At 38.9% G+C, this 15,546-nt stretch overlaps 1 protein-coding gene across 2 annotated transcripts in view; it reads left to right on the plus strand.

Moving 5' to 3' along the window:
* Positions 1 to 15,546, plus strand: part of ESP4 (HEAT repeat-containing protein) — a 37,151-nt gene that overhangs the window by 5,993 nt on the left and 15,612 nt on the right. For both annotated transcript variants that reach the window (XM_077361550.1, XM_077361551.1), the window contains exons 3-12: positions 45 to 137; positions 229 to 343; positions 477 to 645; positions 2,014 to 2,188; positions 6,815 to 6,943; positions 7,039 to 7,572; positions 7,699 to 8,184; positions 9,756 to 9,824; positions 15,014 to 15,130; positions 15,221 to 15,466. In XM_077361550.1, coding sequence (XP_077217665.1) covers positions 45 to 137; positions 229 to 343; positions 477 to 645; positions 2,014 to 2,188; positions 6,815 to 6,943; positions 7,039 to 7,572; positions 7,699 to 8,184; positions 9,756 to 9,824; positions 15,014 to 15,130; positions 15,221 to 15,466 — 2,133 coding nt within the window. The remainder of the gene's footprint in view (positions 1 to 44; positions 138 to 228; positions 344 to 476; positions 646 to 2,013; positions 2,189 to 6,814; positions 6,944 to 7,038; positions 7,573 to 7,698; positions 8,185 to 9,755; positions 9,825 to 15,013; positions 15,131 to 15,220; positions 15,467 to 15,546) is intronic.

The raw sequence follows: 15,546 nt of genomic DNA on the forward strand, positions 1-15,546 counted from the left end.
AAAGGGATTATCTGTTCTTAGTTTTTGTTTTCATAACGTTTCAGGGTTTATTCTCTAGAGAATTGGAGAATTCACTCGAATCATCATGGACATCAATGCTAAAGTTTAAGGACACAGTATTCCCAATGGCTTTCCAGGTAACCAGTGTTTTTTATCACGGGGCTTTTATATTCATCGGGATTGCGTTTTTCTTTTGCTCTAATTTGTCGTATTGAATATGCCTGGAAGCCTGGAAGTGATGGAGTTAGGTTGCTGGCAGTGAAGTTTGTTGAGGCAATTGTTCTTCTTTATACACCAGATCCTAATGGCTCTTCACAGCCACCTCTTCATCAAGATTATGATGGTAAAGAAAACAAGGTCCTTTGTATTTCATGTACTCTCCAAACATGAATTATGTTAATGCTAATTTTAAATGGTTTTGATCTTTCCATTCAACATGGTGTTGACTGTGATGAATTGGGTACCTTTTCCGATAGGAAAAGTAGTAGGGTTCAATATATCGTGGCTACATGGAGGTCATCCTGTGCTGAATGTTGGGCATTTGGCTACTGAAGCAAGTCATAGCTTGGGGCTCCTGCTTGATCAGCTTCGGTTCCCTATGGTGAAATCTCTTAGTAACTCAATCATCATTGCGCTTATCAATAGGTTTGTGGTTTCTTTTCTTATTTTATTTTTTGTTTAGTTGTTAATTTGTTGGATAAATGCTGTCATTTTATTATTTTGGAAATCTATCTCTTTTCACTATTAACATATGTAAAGTTCATTTGGGTTTACAAGAACTTGGCAGTACAAGTCTACAAGATCAACAAACCAAACCTTGAAGGTTGGAAGCTTTGAAATATTGGGCTATTCAGACACAGACATACCTGAATTTGACTTTTTCAGATATGGCGTATACATTTAACTGTTTCTTTTTTGACTATAGAAAGACATACTTGCGAGCTGAAGCTGGAGAAGAATCCCCAAGAATCCATTATATAGAGATTGTTTCCAAGTCCTTGACCCCATCACTAGCTAAAGGATTGGCTACAGAAGTGTCTCTTCTATGAAGAAAATTTTTCATCCTTCGTGACCAAGGGAAGTGTCACTAGCTGTGATAATCACATAGGAGAACATATATAGACATTTGTCTATTATCATATATAGATACATACGAGAGCTGAGCTATGACTCTTGATTTTTACCTGTTCAGAAGGCTGATGCAAACATGGGCATCTCATACCAATAGGCAACTAGGCAAGTCATAAGCCCTTCATGTCACTTGGATCTCAACTCCCCTTCGGAAACATAAGGCAAACATGGAGAGAGAGAGAGAGTTTTTGGAAAGAAAGATGGTTAATCCCTTGATGAAAGCCGAAGGCAACTCATTCCACCCCTACTAATCAAAAGGCTTCTTTTAAGGAAGTCCATCACTACACTTGATAACACACTCACTAAATGAAATACAGCAAGCATGTTTGTGTGACACACAGATATATGTGTGTGCGTGTGTGTCCAGCTCACCATTTGTCTTTGTCCTGTACTTTTCATATATGAAATTCTAGCGTAGGTTAGGTCTTCTATCAAAAGCTGGTATTCTCATAATGTGAAATTCGAACTGCGGAAGTTAGCGGCATACCTTATGTGTTTTGAATCCCATGGACATTTCTTTATTAACTTAGTTGGATGGATTGTATTTATTTACACATTCCAGCTTTCTTGTTGCTATAATGTGTTGATTCCTGCATTGTAACTTCTTGAAAGGTTGTCTAGTTTTAATTAATATGCTTCAAATCTGTTGCTATAGAAGGTCACTTTGTGTTCTTTTATTTAGTTTGCAACTTGAGTTGTTGAATCATTCTATGAGAGAAGGAGATTTATGAGAAGCAGGCGAACTCATAAATTCATCTGAACTGCCGCATGGTGGTTTCATTTATGATCAGTTAAATTGATGCTTTTGTTGTCCTTTAGTTGGTTGTTTTTTTTGAATGGTTCTTTTAGTTGGTTGTTGTTGCTTATGTATTTGTTTTACAGTCTTTCAGCCATTGCAAAGAACAGGCCCGCCTTTTATGGACGTATTTTACCTGTTTTAATTGGCTTTGATCCATCAAGCTCTGTTATCAAAGGAATGTCTGTTTCTGGTGCACATTATGTCTTGAAGAATGCCTTCTTGGGCTGTTTGAAATGTACACATCAGGGTGCTGCACCGGTATATCTTATTCTTCTTATAACTTTCCCATAAGTGCTGCTACTTGTTTATGTACTTTAGAACTAATTTTGTCTTTCATTTAATTAATTTCCTTATTATTTTGTTGTTAATGCCTTCATTACTTATCTTCTATTTTGTGCATCCAAGCAGCCATTTTTTGGTTGACTACATGTGTTGACTATTTTTAGTAGGGTTAAGTAATTATGTACCCGTTGAAGGGTATTTCAGTCTTTCTCCTTGTACAACCCTTATATATCATGTTTGTGAGAGGTCAGTTTAGACTGTGTCATTTTCTTCCAGCTACATACTCCATCACTCTCTCTCTACCATTGTTAACTTGGTATCAAAGCTTTAGGGCCAGCCGCTGCCGCCCCTAGGGCTGGCCCGCCTCCGATAGGGCGTTCGATCGTCGATGCCACCTTGTCCGTTGCCATCCGGTGCCGCTTGGGCGTCCCATTGTAAGGCACTGCCAGTCTGCCGCCTCCGTTTTTGATACCGTAAGCCTCTGATTTGTCTATATGGTTATTTGTTTGACCATAGAAATTTGGATATGGGGCTGGTTTGGTGCTTCGATCACATCTGAATGATGTTTTGTTTGAGTTTATTTGATTCGGAGGCTCAACACCACTACCACTATTTGTTTCGTATTAGTTCTATAAAGTGTCTCTTGCGATTTTCTTTTCTTTTTGTTGACTGCCTACTGTGTTGTTTGACTGGTTTTTTGTATTTTTGCGGATAGTGAATATTAGGATGCTTCTTCTACTGGTTATGCAACCTTGGAGATTCAGAATTTTCAGATGACATCCATTAAATTGGATGACTCAAATTACCCGTCGTGGCGAATGACTGTATAAAGCTTCCTCCTTGCCCGAGGAAAGGTTGAGTATATTGAGAGGGGTCCTCCCACAATGTGGATACGTCGTATGGGAAGTAGAGGCAGGAAGGCAGGAAGATGCTGGGCTTAAGACACTTGTTTGGAGCAATATGGAATCCAAAGTTGCTGGTCCCATGACGTATCTCAGATCTTCCAAAGACATTCGGAAATGAGCTCAAACCTTATATTCAGGGGTAAATAACTTGATTAGAATATGTTATGCATACTTGGAACTCCTAAATTTGAAACATAGAGACAAGTCTGTTTCTGAGTTCTATTCTCAGTATGTGTGATTCTATGCAGGCAGCTTGATATGTAATTGTCGCTCACTACTAATGCCACTGTCTTAGCCAAGTGCCAGCATGATTTGCATGTTGTTCAGTTTTTTTATGCTTTGGGGCTAGAGTTCGTCCCTATACATCAGCAGATTGTCGGTTTAGGGTCTCTTCCCTCTCCTGATGAAGTGTTGTCTTGGGTGCAACGGTTTATAAGAGTTGAGGATTCGAGTAAGGTAACACCCACATTGAGGAGGTTTTTGAGTACATCATGTGTAGGTTGTGGATTTTGAAATCCTTGCTCATTCTCGGGGAAGTCTCTAGAGCCTCGACTTTGACCCTGACCCTGGCCCTGGCCCTGACCACAACTCGTCCAATTCCATGAAGGATTTAGACGAGGCAATCGAATAAAGAACTTTAGCGTTGGTCTGTGATGAGGATTGGTGTTTGAGGCTCAATGGTGTGGAGAATGATGCCATAAGCCCATCATATTGGAGAAGTAGGTTCCTCAACTCAGTAAATGTAGGAAATTCTTTGCGAGTGAGGAAAGATGCAGTAGAGTATACACATGGTTTTAAATTTCTGCCGAAACGTTTCGTTTCGGCCGAAATATTTTGGTTTCGTTGGAAAACGAACGAAACGAACTTCCCAGTTAGTCGGAAAAGTACCAAACTTCGCCGAAACGTTTCGGAAATTTCGGCCGAAACGTTTCGTTTCAAATTTCAGAAATTTCGGTGAAACGTTTCGGAACTTTCAGTGAAAAATTTCGGTGAAGTACGAAATTTCGACCGAAACCGAAACGTTTCGGTTTCGCTGATGACCGAAACCGAAACCGAGATTTAAAACCTTGAGTATACAAGACTATCACGTTCCATTGAGTGCTTGTTGTATATCCACTTACTAATCAAAATGTTCATCCTCAATCGAAACTCAGTAGTAGATAATTATCTTTCTTATAGTTCTAAACCACAACCAAAATTTATGGAATTCTAGCTTTGGACTGTTGGGAGTAAGCGTCTGCAAGACTCCTCCAGAGTTCCCATGTAGTGGTGATATGAGGAACATGTGAAAGAACCTCCAGGGCAAGTGTGGAGTTGATCCAAGCAAATGATCATATGATCCTTGGTATTCTATGTCTCATACTCCAGATTTGTCTCCCACTTTACTTGAGATATGTTACCCGACTTCTCTTTGTTCACTTTGATGTTAGGTGGTATGATCTGACCTTCAAAATGTGGAAGAATAACATGTGCATAAGCAATAGGTAATATCCAACCATTCCAGAGAAGTTAGTTGTCATTGGTAAGCTTGATGCTGACTACGTGTGAGAGATGGTTGTCATTGGTAAGCTTAATGCTGGCTGGGAGGGAATAAGGAAAGAGGATGACGTGGAAGGGTTGAGATTGAGAATGGGTGCCATAATAGAAGAAGAAGTTTAATGAGGAAGTGTGTTTTGAAAGGAAGAGAAAGCGGAAGTGTGATTTTTGAAAAAAAATGAAGAAATGGGGAGTAGGGTTTTGAAAGGGAGAAAAGAAAAGGAACAAATTGGATAAGGAAGAGTTTGAAGAGAAAGGCATTCCTGTGTTGCGTGGATTCTTTGCCCTCTATGCTGAATCCATGTCAACCCGTTCCGACACGTGTTTCGGACATGGATTCGCATGGGATACATCAGGATTCTTGTCGTAGCCGTGTGCCGGACGAATCTTATATTTCAGGTGAATCCGACACATCATTGTTTCTTTTAAAAATGTGAATCCTGTATATTTTATAAAAGCATAGCCCGCTGTATATTTTATAAAAGCAGAGCCCGTTTTCTTTCAATAAAAACCCTAATGCCTCAACCCTCCACCCTCAAAATTTTTATGAATATATATATATATATATATATATATATATATATATATATATATATAGAGAGAGAGAGAGAGAGAGAGAGAGAGAGAGAGAGAGAGAGAGAAGTGTCTCTAGTCGGTCGACTAGAGAACCTTCTCTAGTCCGCCTACCAAAAACACAGTGGGCCCACATTATTTGGATGATCCAAAGCATTCATTTGTTAGGCCCTATCATAGATAAGGTGTCCAAAAAAAATCAGCTCCATTGGATCATCCTAACCCTTCCATTTGTGGAGGAAAGAAATGGACAGATTTGTGGAGGAAAGAAATGGACAGATTTGTGGAGTTTATATGCATCCATTTTAACCTCCGCAAATCGAAGGGTTAGGATGATCCAATGGAGATGATTTTTTGGAGACACCCAATCTATGGGGCCCATCAAATGAATGCTTTGGATCATTCAAACAACATGGGCCCACTGTGTTTTTAACCTCCACCGTCCATTTTTAACCTCCAAAAATCGAAGGGTTAGGATGATCCTATGGAGATGATTTTTTGGGCACACCCTATCTATGTCATTGTCCATCAAATGAATGCTTTGGATCATCCAAACAATGTGGGCCCACTATGTTTTTGGTCGGCGGACTAGAGAAGGTTCTCTAGTCCACCGACCAAAAACACAGTGGGCCCAAGTTGTTTGGATGATCCAAAGAATTCATTTGATGGGCCCTGGCATAGATAGGGTGTGCCCAAAAAATCAGCTCCATTGGATCATCCTAGCCCTTCGATTTGTGGAGGTTAAAAATGGACAGTGGAGGTTAAAAACACAGTAAGCCCACGTTGTTTTGATGATCCAAAGCATTCATTTGATGGGCCCTGACATAGATAGGATGTGCCTAAAAATCATCTCCATAGGATCATCCTAACCCTTCGATTTATGGAGGTTAAAATGGACGCTTATAAACTCCAAAAATCTGTCCATTTTTAACCTCCACAAATCAAAGGGTTAGGATGATCCTATGCAGCTGATTTTTTGGGCACACCACAAATGAATGTTTTGGATTATCCAAATAATGTGGGACCACTGTGTTTTTTGGTCAGCGGACTAGAGAAGGTTCTCTAGTCGGCCGACTAGAAAAACTTTCCTCATATATATATATATATATATATATATATATATATATATATATAGAGAGAGAGAGAGAGAGAGAGAGAGAGAGAGAGAGAGAGAGAGAGAGAGAGAGAGAGAGAGAGAGAGAGAGAGAGAGAGAGATATCCACACTGCCATAGTTTTTTGGGAATTCTTCTATGGTACCACCCTTGGTGTTTGATCCAACAGCAGCTCAATTCTTAAGATGCTGCTGTTGGATCAAACATCAAGGGTGGTACTTTTATCATACCACCCGCAAGGGACTTGACGGTCGGGCACCATATAATTTCTCAGTTTGTTGGTATTCTATTTTGCAAAAATTTCTAATCCAAATGTCTGACTATTCTTTATCAATTTTATGACTTACCCTCAGTGTGAAATTGTCAATAAGTTTGCTCTAGTAAAGTATAATCAGCAGCATAGCTTATATTTCAACATAGGCGCATCTATATAGTGGAAATCCATTTATATATTTTTCTGGCTCTATGCCTGCAGTGGCGCGGCCGTTTGGTTGATGCTTTGAAATCAATGAATTCTGGGACGTTAGCAGAACATGCAATTGGACTGGTTGACAAGATTTCCATGGGTATTGACCATAGTACAGGGGAGTCACATCCTACCAAGGTAATTCTGCATGTTTTCATTAAATTCGTAAGTAGGGTTTCTTTGTTCCCTTTCTTTTTGGAGCTTTCTGACAGTGGAGATAAAACTTTGTGTAGGAAGAGAAACTGTTAGAGCAAGCTTGTGATGGCATTCAAATTGACATGGGGAGGAAGAGATGTGCAGCTCAAGATGTCAATTTGGTCCAAGATGATGACACACCTGGGAAGCGGGCCCGACCAACACTTAATGAAACAAAAGAGTCAGTTAATACAAATTCTTCTTTAATTCAGGATAACCAACCTTTGATCGAGTTGTCAGGTTCTACCGGAGATGCAGATACTGGACCTGTGGGGCAACTTGTTGCTTTGTTTGGGGCATTGGTTGCCCAAGGCGACAAAGCTGTTGGATCGTTAGATATTCTTATTTCAAGCATATCCTCTGACTTGTTAGCTGAGGTAGTCATGGCTAATATGCGATACCTTCCGCATACTCGTCCTATAGTTGAGGAAGAGGAAAAACTGATTTCCATGGGCTCTTCCTCGATAATGCCACCAACTTCACTTGAATCAGGTTTTCTGTCACTGTCCAGTGCATTTCCGCAAATAGCATCACTATTAGCTCTCCAACCTTCTGTATCTCATGATACTCGTGTATGTTGATCTCTCTTTCTACTCATATGCTTTTAGCATTTTAGTGGTGATTTATCATTTATAGGTCTTTATTTATTTTTTCCATTGAGTTGAATCATGGGTCTTTATTTCTCATGGAAACTTCAGGACGTTCATTTGGAAGACACGCAGCAGAAAGTGACCATGACTGATACTGCTGATATAAGTGATACGACTGCACCAGTGGCATCTACTGGTATTGCTTTTCCTGAAATTTCATTAGTTTTGCCTGGAATGGAAAAGGTAAGGTCGCCCTTGCCATCAGACACAGATGTGGATATTTTAGAGAATGAAATACCGGGTCTGGATTCCACTGTTCGCATTGTTCAAATGCAAGACACCCTGGATGCTTCTCATTCAGCCACTGGCAATATGGAAGGGACAAGTCAGGAGCAAGTCCCAACTTCAAATTCTCCATTTTCTACCCAATGTTTACTTCCTAAGATGTCAGTACCCATTGTCAGCTTGACCGATGAAGAGAAGGATCATCTACAGAAATTGGCATTTGAGCACATAATTGAGGCTTACAAGCAAGTAGCAGTAGCGGGAGGCTCACATATCCACGTTTCTGTTCTTGCTTGTTTGGGGGTTGAGGTAGTAGTCCTAATGATTTTTACTATCCTTCTGTATTGCTTGTCAGAGTAGATGTAATTTTGCAATAACTATTTTGGTTATTTTCTTAAATATAACAATTTATTGCTATTGTCTCATTGTTCTCTTTTTGTCATGGATTTTTTATGTTTCATTTGTGTTCGCAACAAATTTCACTTGCATGAAAAGAGTGTCAAAGATTTTTATGTTTGTAAATTTACTCTGCAACAATGTTTGGGAAGAATAACAATAATAGTCTGGCCTTTATTTAACATACACGGGTGGTTATATGTTCATCAACAATAAGGAATTTGGATAGATTCTTTTTTCTATTGGTGTAAAGATGGGCCCACTATTTGTTCTCTTATAGTTGACATAGCTGGATCTTATGCCAGTTACACGTGATCTTACTGCAATTGAATACCAATCTTCAACAATGGCACATTTGGCCTTAACTTTTTTTTTTATCATTTTCAGGTCCTATGGGCTTGTTCATTGGCCTTAATTTTTTTTAATCATTTTCAGGTCTTATGGGGTTGTTCATTGCCGAAATAATTATATACTATCTTGAGAGCTTATTTGTTCATATTCGCTGTTTATACTGCCCTTTGATCCTTTGTGTTATCTGCTTTATATTTTTTGTAGACTACTTAACCATCCTACTTCATCGTTTGTTTCTTGACGTTTGCTGTAAATCGTGTTTGATCCTTATTCGAGAAGGTATTTCTCGATTTTCTACATGGAGAACTGAAGTAGGATGGTTAAGTAGTCTACAAAAAATATAAAGCAGATAACACAAGATTTACGTGGTTTGGCGGATGTAAAGGAACACAATCACACAAGAAAAACACAAGATTTATGTGGTTCGGCCGTGCGCTACATCCAGGGGGAAAGAGTTTTCACTACTTTGGTCTTAGAGTTACAAACTCTTCTTCTTCGCCAAGAAACACAAAGGAAATCTCTCAACCCAGAACCTTAACATGTGGCTTATATATCAATGCCACTATATGAAGAAATTTTACCGAAATACCCACTACATATCCATGCCACAACATGAAGGATATACACACCCTCATCCATGGCATGTGCTTCACGCACATTAGTCTGTCAGGGACCTATATAATGCCAGAATACAAGACATCTGCACAACACTCCATGTGTTTATCTTGGTACCCGCCATTGTGAAAGAGCATCACATTGACATTGCTCACCTTTTATTGTATGTCGGTCTTCTTTTTGGTATTGTGGCACTGATTGTATTATTGATGCACAAATGCCAGTGCTTGTGGTACTTGAACAATACTCGTACTCGCCGATGCTGATGGAACACTTATTTTTGCTCATTCTAGTATTTTATAGATTGCTTGGTTGATCATCTGCTTTCCCCCTTACTCTTTCTCATGATTCAAATGCATCATCAGGATTTCTGACACTGCTTGGGATGGACGAGTAAATTGTCATGTTTGGTTTTATGGTTTTTAATGAGGTGTTTGGTTGTATGGTTCATTTTATGTAGGCTTTTCATTTATAGTTCTTCTTATCATAAATCACGTGCTTTGCCTTTTTTTTGGCAGTATCCCTTGGAGTTAGACGCATGGGGGCTTCTACAAAAGCATATATTGTCGGATTATTTGAATCATGAGGTAATTTTTCATTTTGATTGTAAGCTAAGTGTTCATACTAACCATTCCTTTGCTAATGGCATTTGGCATGCATTATTGAGATTATTAAGGTCATACTAGTTTGTTGTTGGTTCTTAACTACTTTTTTTAAGTTTTATCTACATGATAAACTCAAGTTGCAAGACATTAGGTAGAATTTAATGTAGGTGGTTGCTCATGTTCTTTTCTCTATTTACAATATTGTTGATATTGAAGCTAGGGATTTTTACCCAAAAATACCTAGTCTACAAAATACATCCTAATTAGTCACTGAAAATGCAAAATTGTCTTAAAAAAGTTAGGATTTTAGATTTTGATTGCCGGTGCATCCCTAAAACTAACAACCATTTTTAATTTCAAATATACCTTTTCTCAACGTCTTAAACTCAACTCATGACCTTTTTTTAAAGGGAACACACCTTTTCGTTCTTCCGTGGCAGTTTTCTGTCGATACAACAAAAACCCTACTATGATTCTACCATAAACCCAACCTAGAGAAAAATTAGGGTCTATGCCATTCAAAAAATAAAAAATAAAAAGAAAAACATATGGGAATAACGAGTTTCTTCCCGGCATACATAGTGCCCCCCATAAGACCATTCGCCTCCTTGATTGCATCGATCATGACCCCATATTTTCTTGAGAGGCCCCAAAGGGTATTTCCCTTCACAATAGCTATGGTTTGAGGCATTTGAGGTGATGATGGCTTCTCTTGGGTGATGGGCTTCTTGGATTTGATATTGGGTGTTCGGGCTTTGATGATGGTCATGGAAATGCTGGAGAACAAGATGAGTCTGACAGTTTTGGCAATTACGTCCTCCTTGCCGTTGTCGTATTTGTTGTCGCTTCCGTTAGGATTCACAGCGGACAACCAAATTTGAGTTTGGCCGACGTTAGAGGTTGCAGCGACTGTACGTCTTTGGCAACCGTGATCAAGAGTTCTTGGGGGAAAAAGAAAAGAGTTGTTTTAGAACACGTTTAAATCTAGAGATTTTTTTCTTGGAAAAAACTTTTCCTAAAAGATGAAAATCTATAGTTTTGTTAATACTTGATTGTAGATTTTAAAATTCCTCTCTACAAAAAAATGGGGAAAGCAGAAAACTGCCTTAGACCTTGTTTTTTTCTTTTCCAATAAAAGAAAATTCCTACTTTTCGGGCTATCTCAAAAAACGACCACCACAACTCACTAGTAAATCATCCATTTTCATCGTGCTCTCTCTCTCTCTCTCTCTCTCTCTCTCTCTCTCTGGTATGATGGAGAATCTCCAACAAATTTTTTTCTTGGTTGAGAAGGAAGGACCTTCAGAAGCACCCTATAAGGCAGAAATTTTTGCCCTAACCCTAACCCTGTGAAGAAAGGGTTTCGTGCGAAAATTCCTAATGATCGTTGGGAGGGAGGAAATTGATTTTTCGAACCGAACGAGTTGGAGCAGGCAAGAAAGAAGTTTCAGCAGGCAGCACTAAACGAGGCAAGAATCGTTGGTTCAAAATTCAAAATTCAAATTTCAAATTTCCACCTAATGCCTGGCAGCTGAGACCTCACTAGCTGGATCTCTTACGCCAAGGATAGAGCCTATCAAGCAGGCAGCATTAAATGCCATATCCCCTGTAGATCCTGATCAGGAGCTTCAATTCTGTGGCTATCTTAATCGATCCCTGGCAAATCGTCAGTCTCATGCTGCTTCCAATCATAAGAGAGGTAAGGACCATAGGTTAGGATTAGCCTAAAAAAAGGCTAGGGTTGGCTTTAAAAGACCTTGCGTAATCGAGACCCCAAAAAATCTGTGGCTGGATATTCTATCTGGAAAGGTGTAAATAAACGAAAATCGAGTTTCTATGAAAACACAGTTTCCCCTTTTGGATGTCTCGATAAATCCAAAGTTCCGTACCCTCCAAGAGAAAGTTGGAAAGTCGGGTACAAGTCTCACAAAAATCGATGGAGAAGCGCATCAATCAGAAAAAAGCCAGAAAAGGAAACACTTCGTTTCAAATATAATTAAAATGATAGATGACTTTGATAAGTCAGATCTTGCATGGCACTCAGAAGATGAGGAAGGAAGGAGTAAGTATTATAGAGGAAGGGACCATCAAAGAAGAAATCGGGGTCAAAAGCATGGAAGACTTCACAATGGGTCCCCTTCGAGGAGTGAAATTGCAAAAGAATTCAAGAAATTCCAGCTCTCAAAACTTAGGCGGGAAACAATGGCCATTGAAGGTGGACCTTCGGAACGGCTGCTTCTGGTGAACGAAGACATTGTCCTTCCGTCCAGTGAAAAGCATGGGATGGAATCTAAGGATTGGTCGGAGGCCTTTTTGGAGAGGGGGGAGTGCTTGTCAGTAGAAAGGGGGTCGGGTTCTACTGGGGATGAGTCTTCAGAAGTGGAAAGAGGAATTTCATCTTACTCGGAGGAAAGAGTATCTTCTAACGAGTTCGAAAAGATGGCTCAATTGGGAGATCATTTGGGAGTAGGATATCGGGAAAATATAGAAGAAACAAAGAAGATGTTCCTAGATATAGAAAAAAGGGACTCAGAAAAAAAGAAGGAAAGACCCTGCGTAGAGGTAAAAGGGAACTCAATGCTCTCAAAAGCTAGAGATCCTAGAAACGTGTTGGATTCGGATGAACGATAATCAGTAGAGTTAGTTGACCTTTCTGCTTGTTTTTTGAGGAGCCCCTGAGGAAGACAATCTATGAATTGCAGACGTTGGGGCATAAAGCATCTGAGCCCGATGGGAAGCTCCACTGCTGGTAATCTTTGTTTAGTTTTTTGTAATCTGTAAAGTCAAATGTAAAGATGTTTGTTGAATTCAGGCATGGTTTTAAATTTCGGTTTCGGTGGAAAACGAAACGAAATTCACAGTGAGTCGGAAAAGTACCAAACTTCGCCAAAACGTTTCGAAAATTGCGGTGAAATTTCGGTGAAGTACAAAATTTCACTCGAAATTTCGGAAATCTCGGTGAAACGTTTTGAAAATTTCGGTGAAATTTTTACAAGATTTCGTCCGAAATTTTGTACCGAAACCGAGATTTAAAACCTTGACTCCAGGAGGAAAGGATCTTCCAAGGAAAATTCTATTGGGTGTTTCATACTATGTGTATCCAGTGGGACTACTGGTCCCTATTGTATTTTTGCTAGTATGAATAAATTTGTCATTTTTCAAAAAAAAGAAGAAAGAAGTTTCAGCAGAATCAACATGAGAGCCGTTAGGCTTTTGAGGAGAAAGTCCTTTGGCGAAGGTAGGATTTCAGGCATGTCAATGACATTTCATTGTGGAACCAGAAGTACAATAAGATTGTAAGATTGTGGGGTTGTTGGCGAGGTTAGTCTGTACGCTTTATGCCTGGGTTTGTTTTTTGTTTGGCGACTTTGTTTTTGGGTTAGGGTTTGTTAAGGGAGAAGAAAGTTTACCTTCCTGCCCCGTTGAATATTTAGACTTTTCTTCAGTCGGATTGTTGTTGGTTTATTTATGTGCTTTGAGGTTTGGTTTCGTTATCTATTTGCTCGATTTGTTGACAGATGCAGAAACCAATCACAAAGTTCTTTTGGTCATTTAGATGTAGAAACCATGATCAGATTAAATATCTGCAGATCTTTGCTTTTCTCATCTTAGATGTAGAAACCAAACCCAAATATCTATATTTGCTTTCGAAGCACAGTTCTTTTAGATGCAGATCGACAAGGGGTGTCTTTTCATCACAAGACATCGTCGCAAGGGAGGATTGTGACAGCCGATGTGCAGAAATTGGCCTCTTTTGTTTTCTACAGAAGAAGACGATGGGAACCAAGCAATAGACTTAAAAATACCACACAATTAACTGGTGGGAACCATAGAAAACAAAATTAAGAAAAAATAACCCATAAAAAACTTTCCAGGAAAATATTAGTTTCCATAATTTCTTTTCCATAGATCCAAACACCGCCTAAGAATTTAATGTTTTAATTGAAACGGGTTTCAAACAATAAAGTGAGGGTAAAAATGTAAGGTAGAAAATAATAACGAACGGCTATTGATGGTGATTGGTTTTAGGAAAGTTCTGGTAATTAGTGTAAAATATTATCCTGTTAGATAATATCAGATTTTTGATGGCTAATTAGCATATATTTTATAAGCTAAGGGTATTTTGGCTAAAATTCCTTGAAACTATTTATACAAGGGATTCAGTGGCTGATCAAAAAGTACTATTGATTCATCCAGCTACAAAATGCTAACATTTAAATCCTTAAAACTTGTAATTCTAATTAGCCAAGAAGTCTTTGTTACTAGTAATCCATACATCGACTGTTCCTCCCTAACCTACTATAATATCGCTCCCTCTACTTTTGTCTATGGTTTTGTCAATGAAAGAAGCCAACCTCCAATGGATTAGCCCATCTTCTCATAGTGGCAGAGCCCCCCTCAACTTATAGAAGCCCTTAAATCATTCCCCTTCAAGATATGTATTTCCGCTAGCGGAGCATCAATCTCAGTCTCATTTTAATCTGTCAAACCATTCAGGCCAGACGTCAGAATGAACAGTTTTTAATTACAATCCCCCCCCCCCCCCCCCCCTCCTCTTTCCTTCACACACACACACACACACACACACACACACACACAAAAGTTGCATTGGCTTTTACTAAACTGACACTTATCGCTGAATTTGAAGTTGGGTACATGGCTTAGTGGTACCAGAATTGTTGGCGTTGCAATGATTTGCTTTTTTTTTTTCCATTTTAGCATTATGGCTTGCTTCCATATTGCTGTGACTTGACCTTTGTTTACACAGTACAGTGTCTCGGCTTTCTCATATTTGTACAACCATGAATAGTTAAGATGAATAACTTGTCAAGTTTTACTTCACGTTTTAGGATTTCATAACTTGTTTTATCTATATTCCGTACTACTAGCTACCTACAACTTCTTTTCATTTCAAAGATTGGTGAGTTCTTCCTGTTTTGAATGGCTTCATTAATGCCTGCTTTAAAAAAAGTATAGTGCAGAGTTATCCACAGGAAACTATTGAGTTCTTTCTTTCCTGTAGTTGGTTCCTAACAATTTTATTCAATGCACATTCTCATAGTCTTATTTGCTTTTACTGATTGTTTGGTTCCTTGAATAAATCGATGCCCTAATTTCATTTTGTCATCAGAAGTTCTTATTAGCTGCCTGCCACTATTTCATGACTTCAGGGACATGAGTTGACATTGCGTGTGTTGTACATGTTATTTCGAGAGGCAGAAAAGGATCAAGACTTCTTCTCATCCACGACGGCTACTTCAATTTATGAATCATTTCTTTTGACTGTGGTGTGTATTAATCATTGTGCTCCTTTTTATTACTGTAGAAAAATTCTTGTGTGTCCAATACATTTCTGAATGAAAGGATTATGTGTGTAGGCTGAAACCCTTCGTGACTCCTTCCCAGCTTCAGACAAATCTCTAAGTAGATTGCTTGGTGAAGTGCCTTATCTTCCGAAGGGAGCATTTAAACTGTTAGAGTCTTTGTGCTCTCCTATAAGCAATGAGAAAAATGAGAAAGAATCCCTAAAAGGAGATCGTGTTACTCAAGGCCTTAGTGCTATATGGAGCCTGATTTTGCTCAGGCCTCCCATTCGAGATGCCTGTTTGAAGATTGCTTTGCAGGTTAACATCCATAAATTCATGTTTCTGTATTATTAACCCTTCTAGAGTGTATATATTATTCCATTTTTAATGTTCCTTTA

This window comes from Tasmannia lanceolata, unplaced genomic scaffold (assembly GCF_043159265.1).
Source record: "Tasmannia lanceolata isolate RefF3 unplaced genomic scaffold, GAP_Taslan_0.1 ptg000018l, whole genome shotgun sequence".
NCBI classification, from domain to species: Eukaryota; Viridiplantae; Streptophyta; class Magnoliopsida; order Canellales; family Winteraceae; genus Tasmannia; species Tasmannia lanceolata.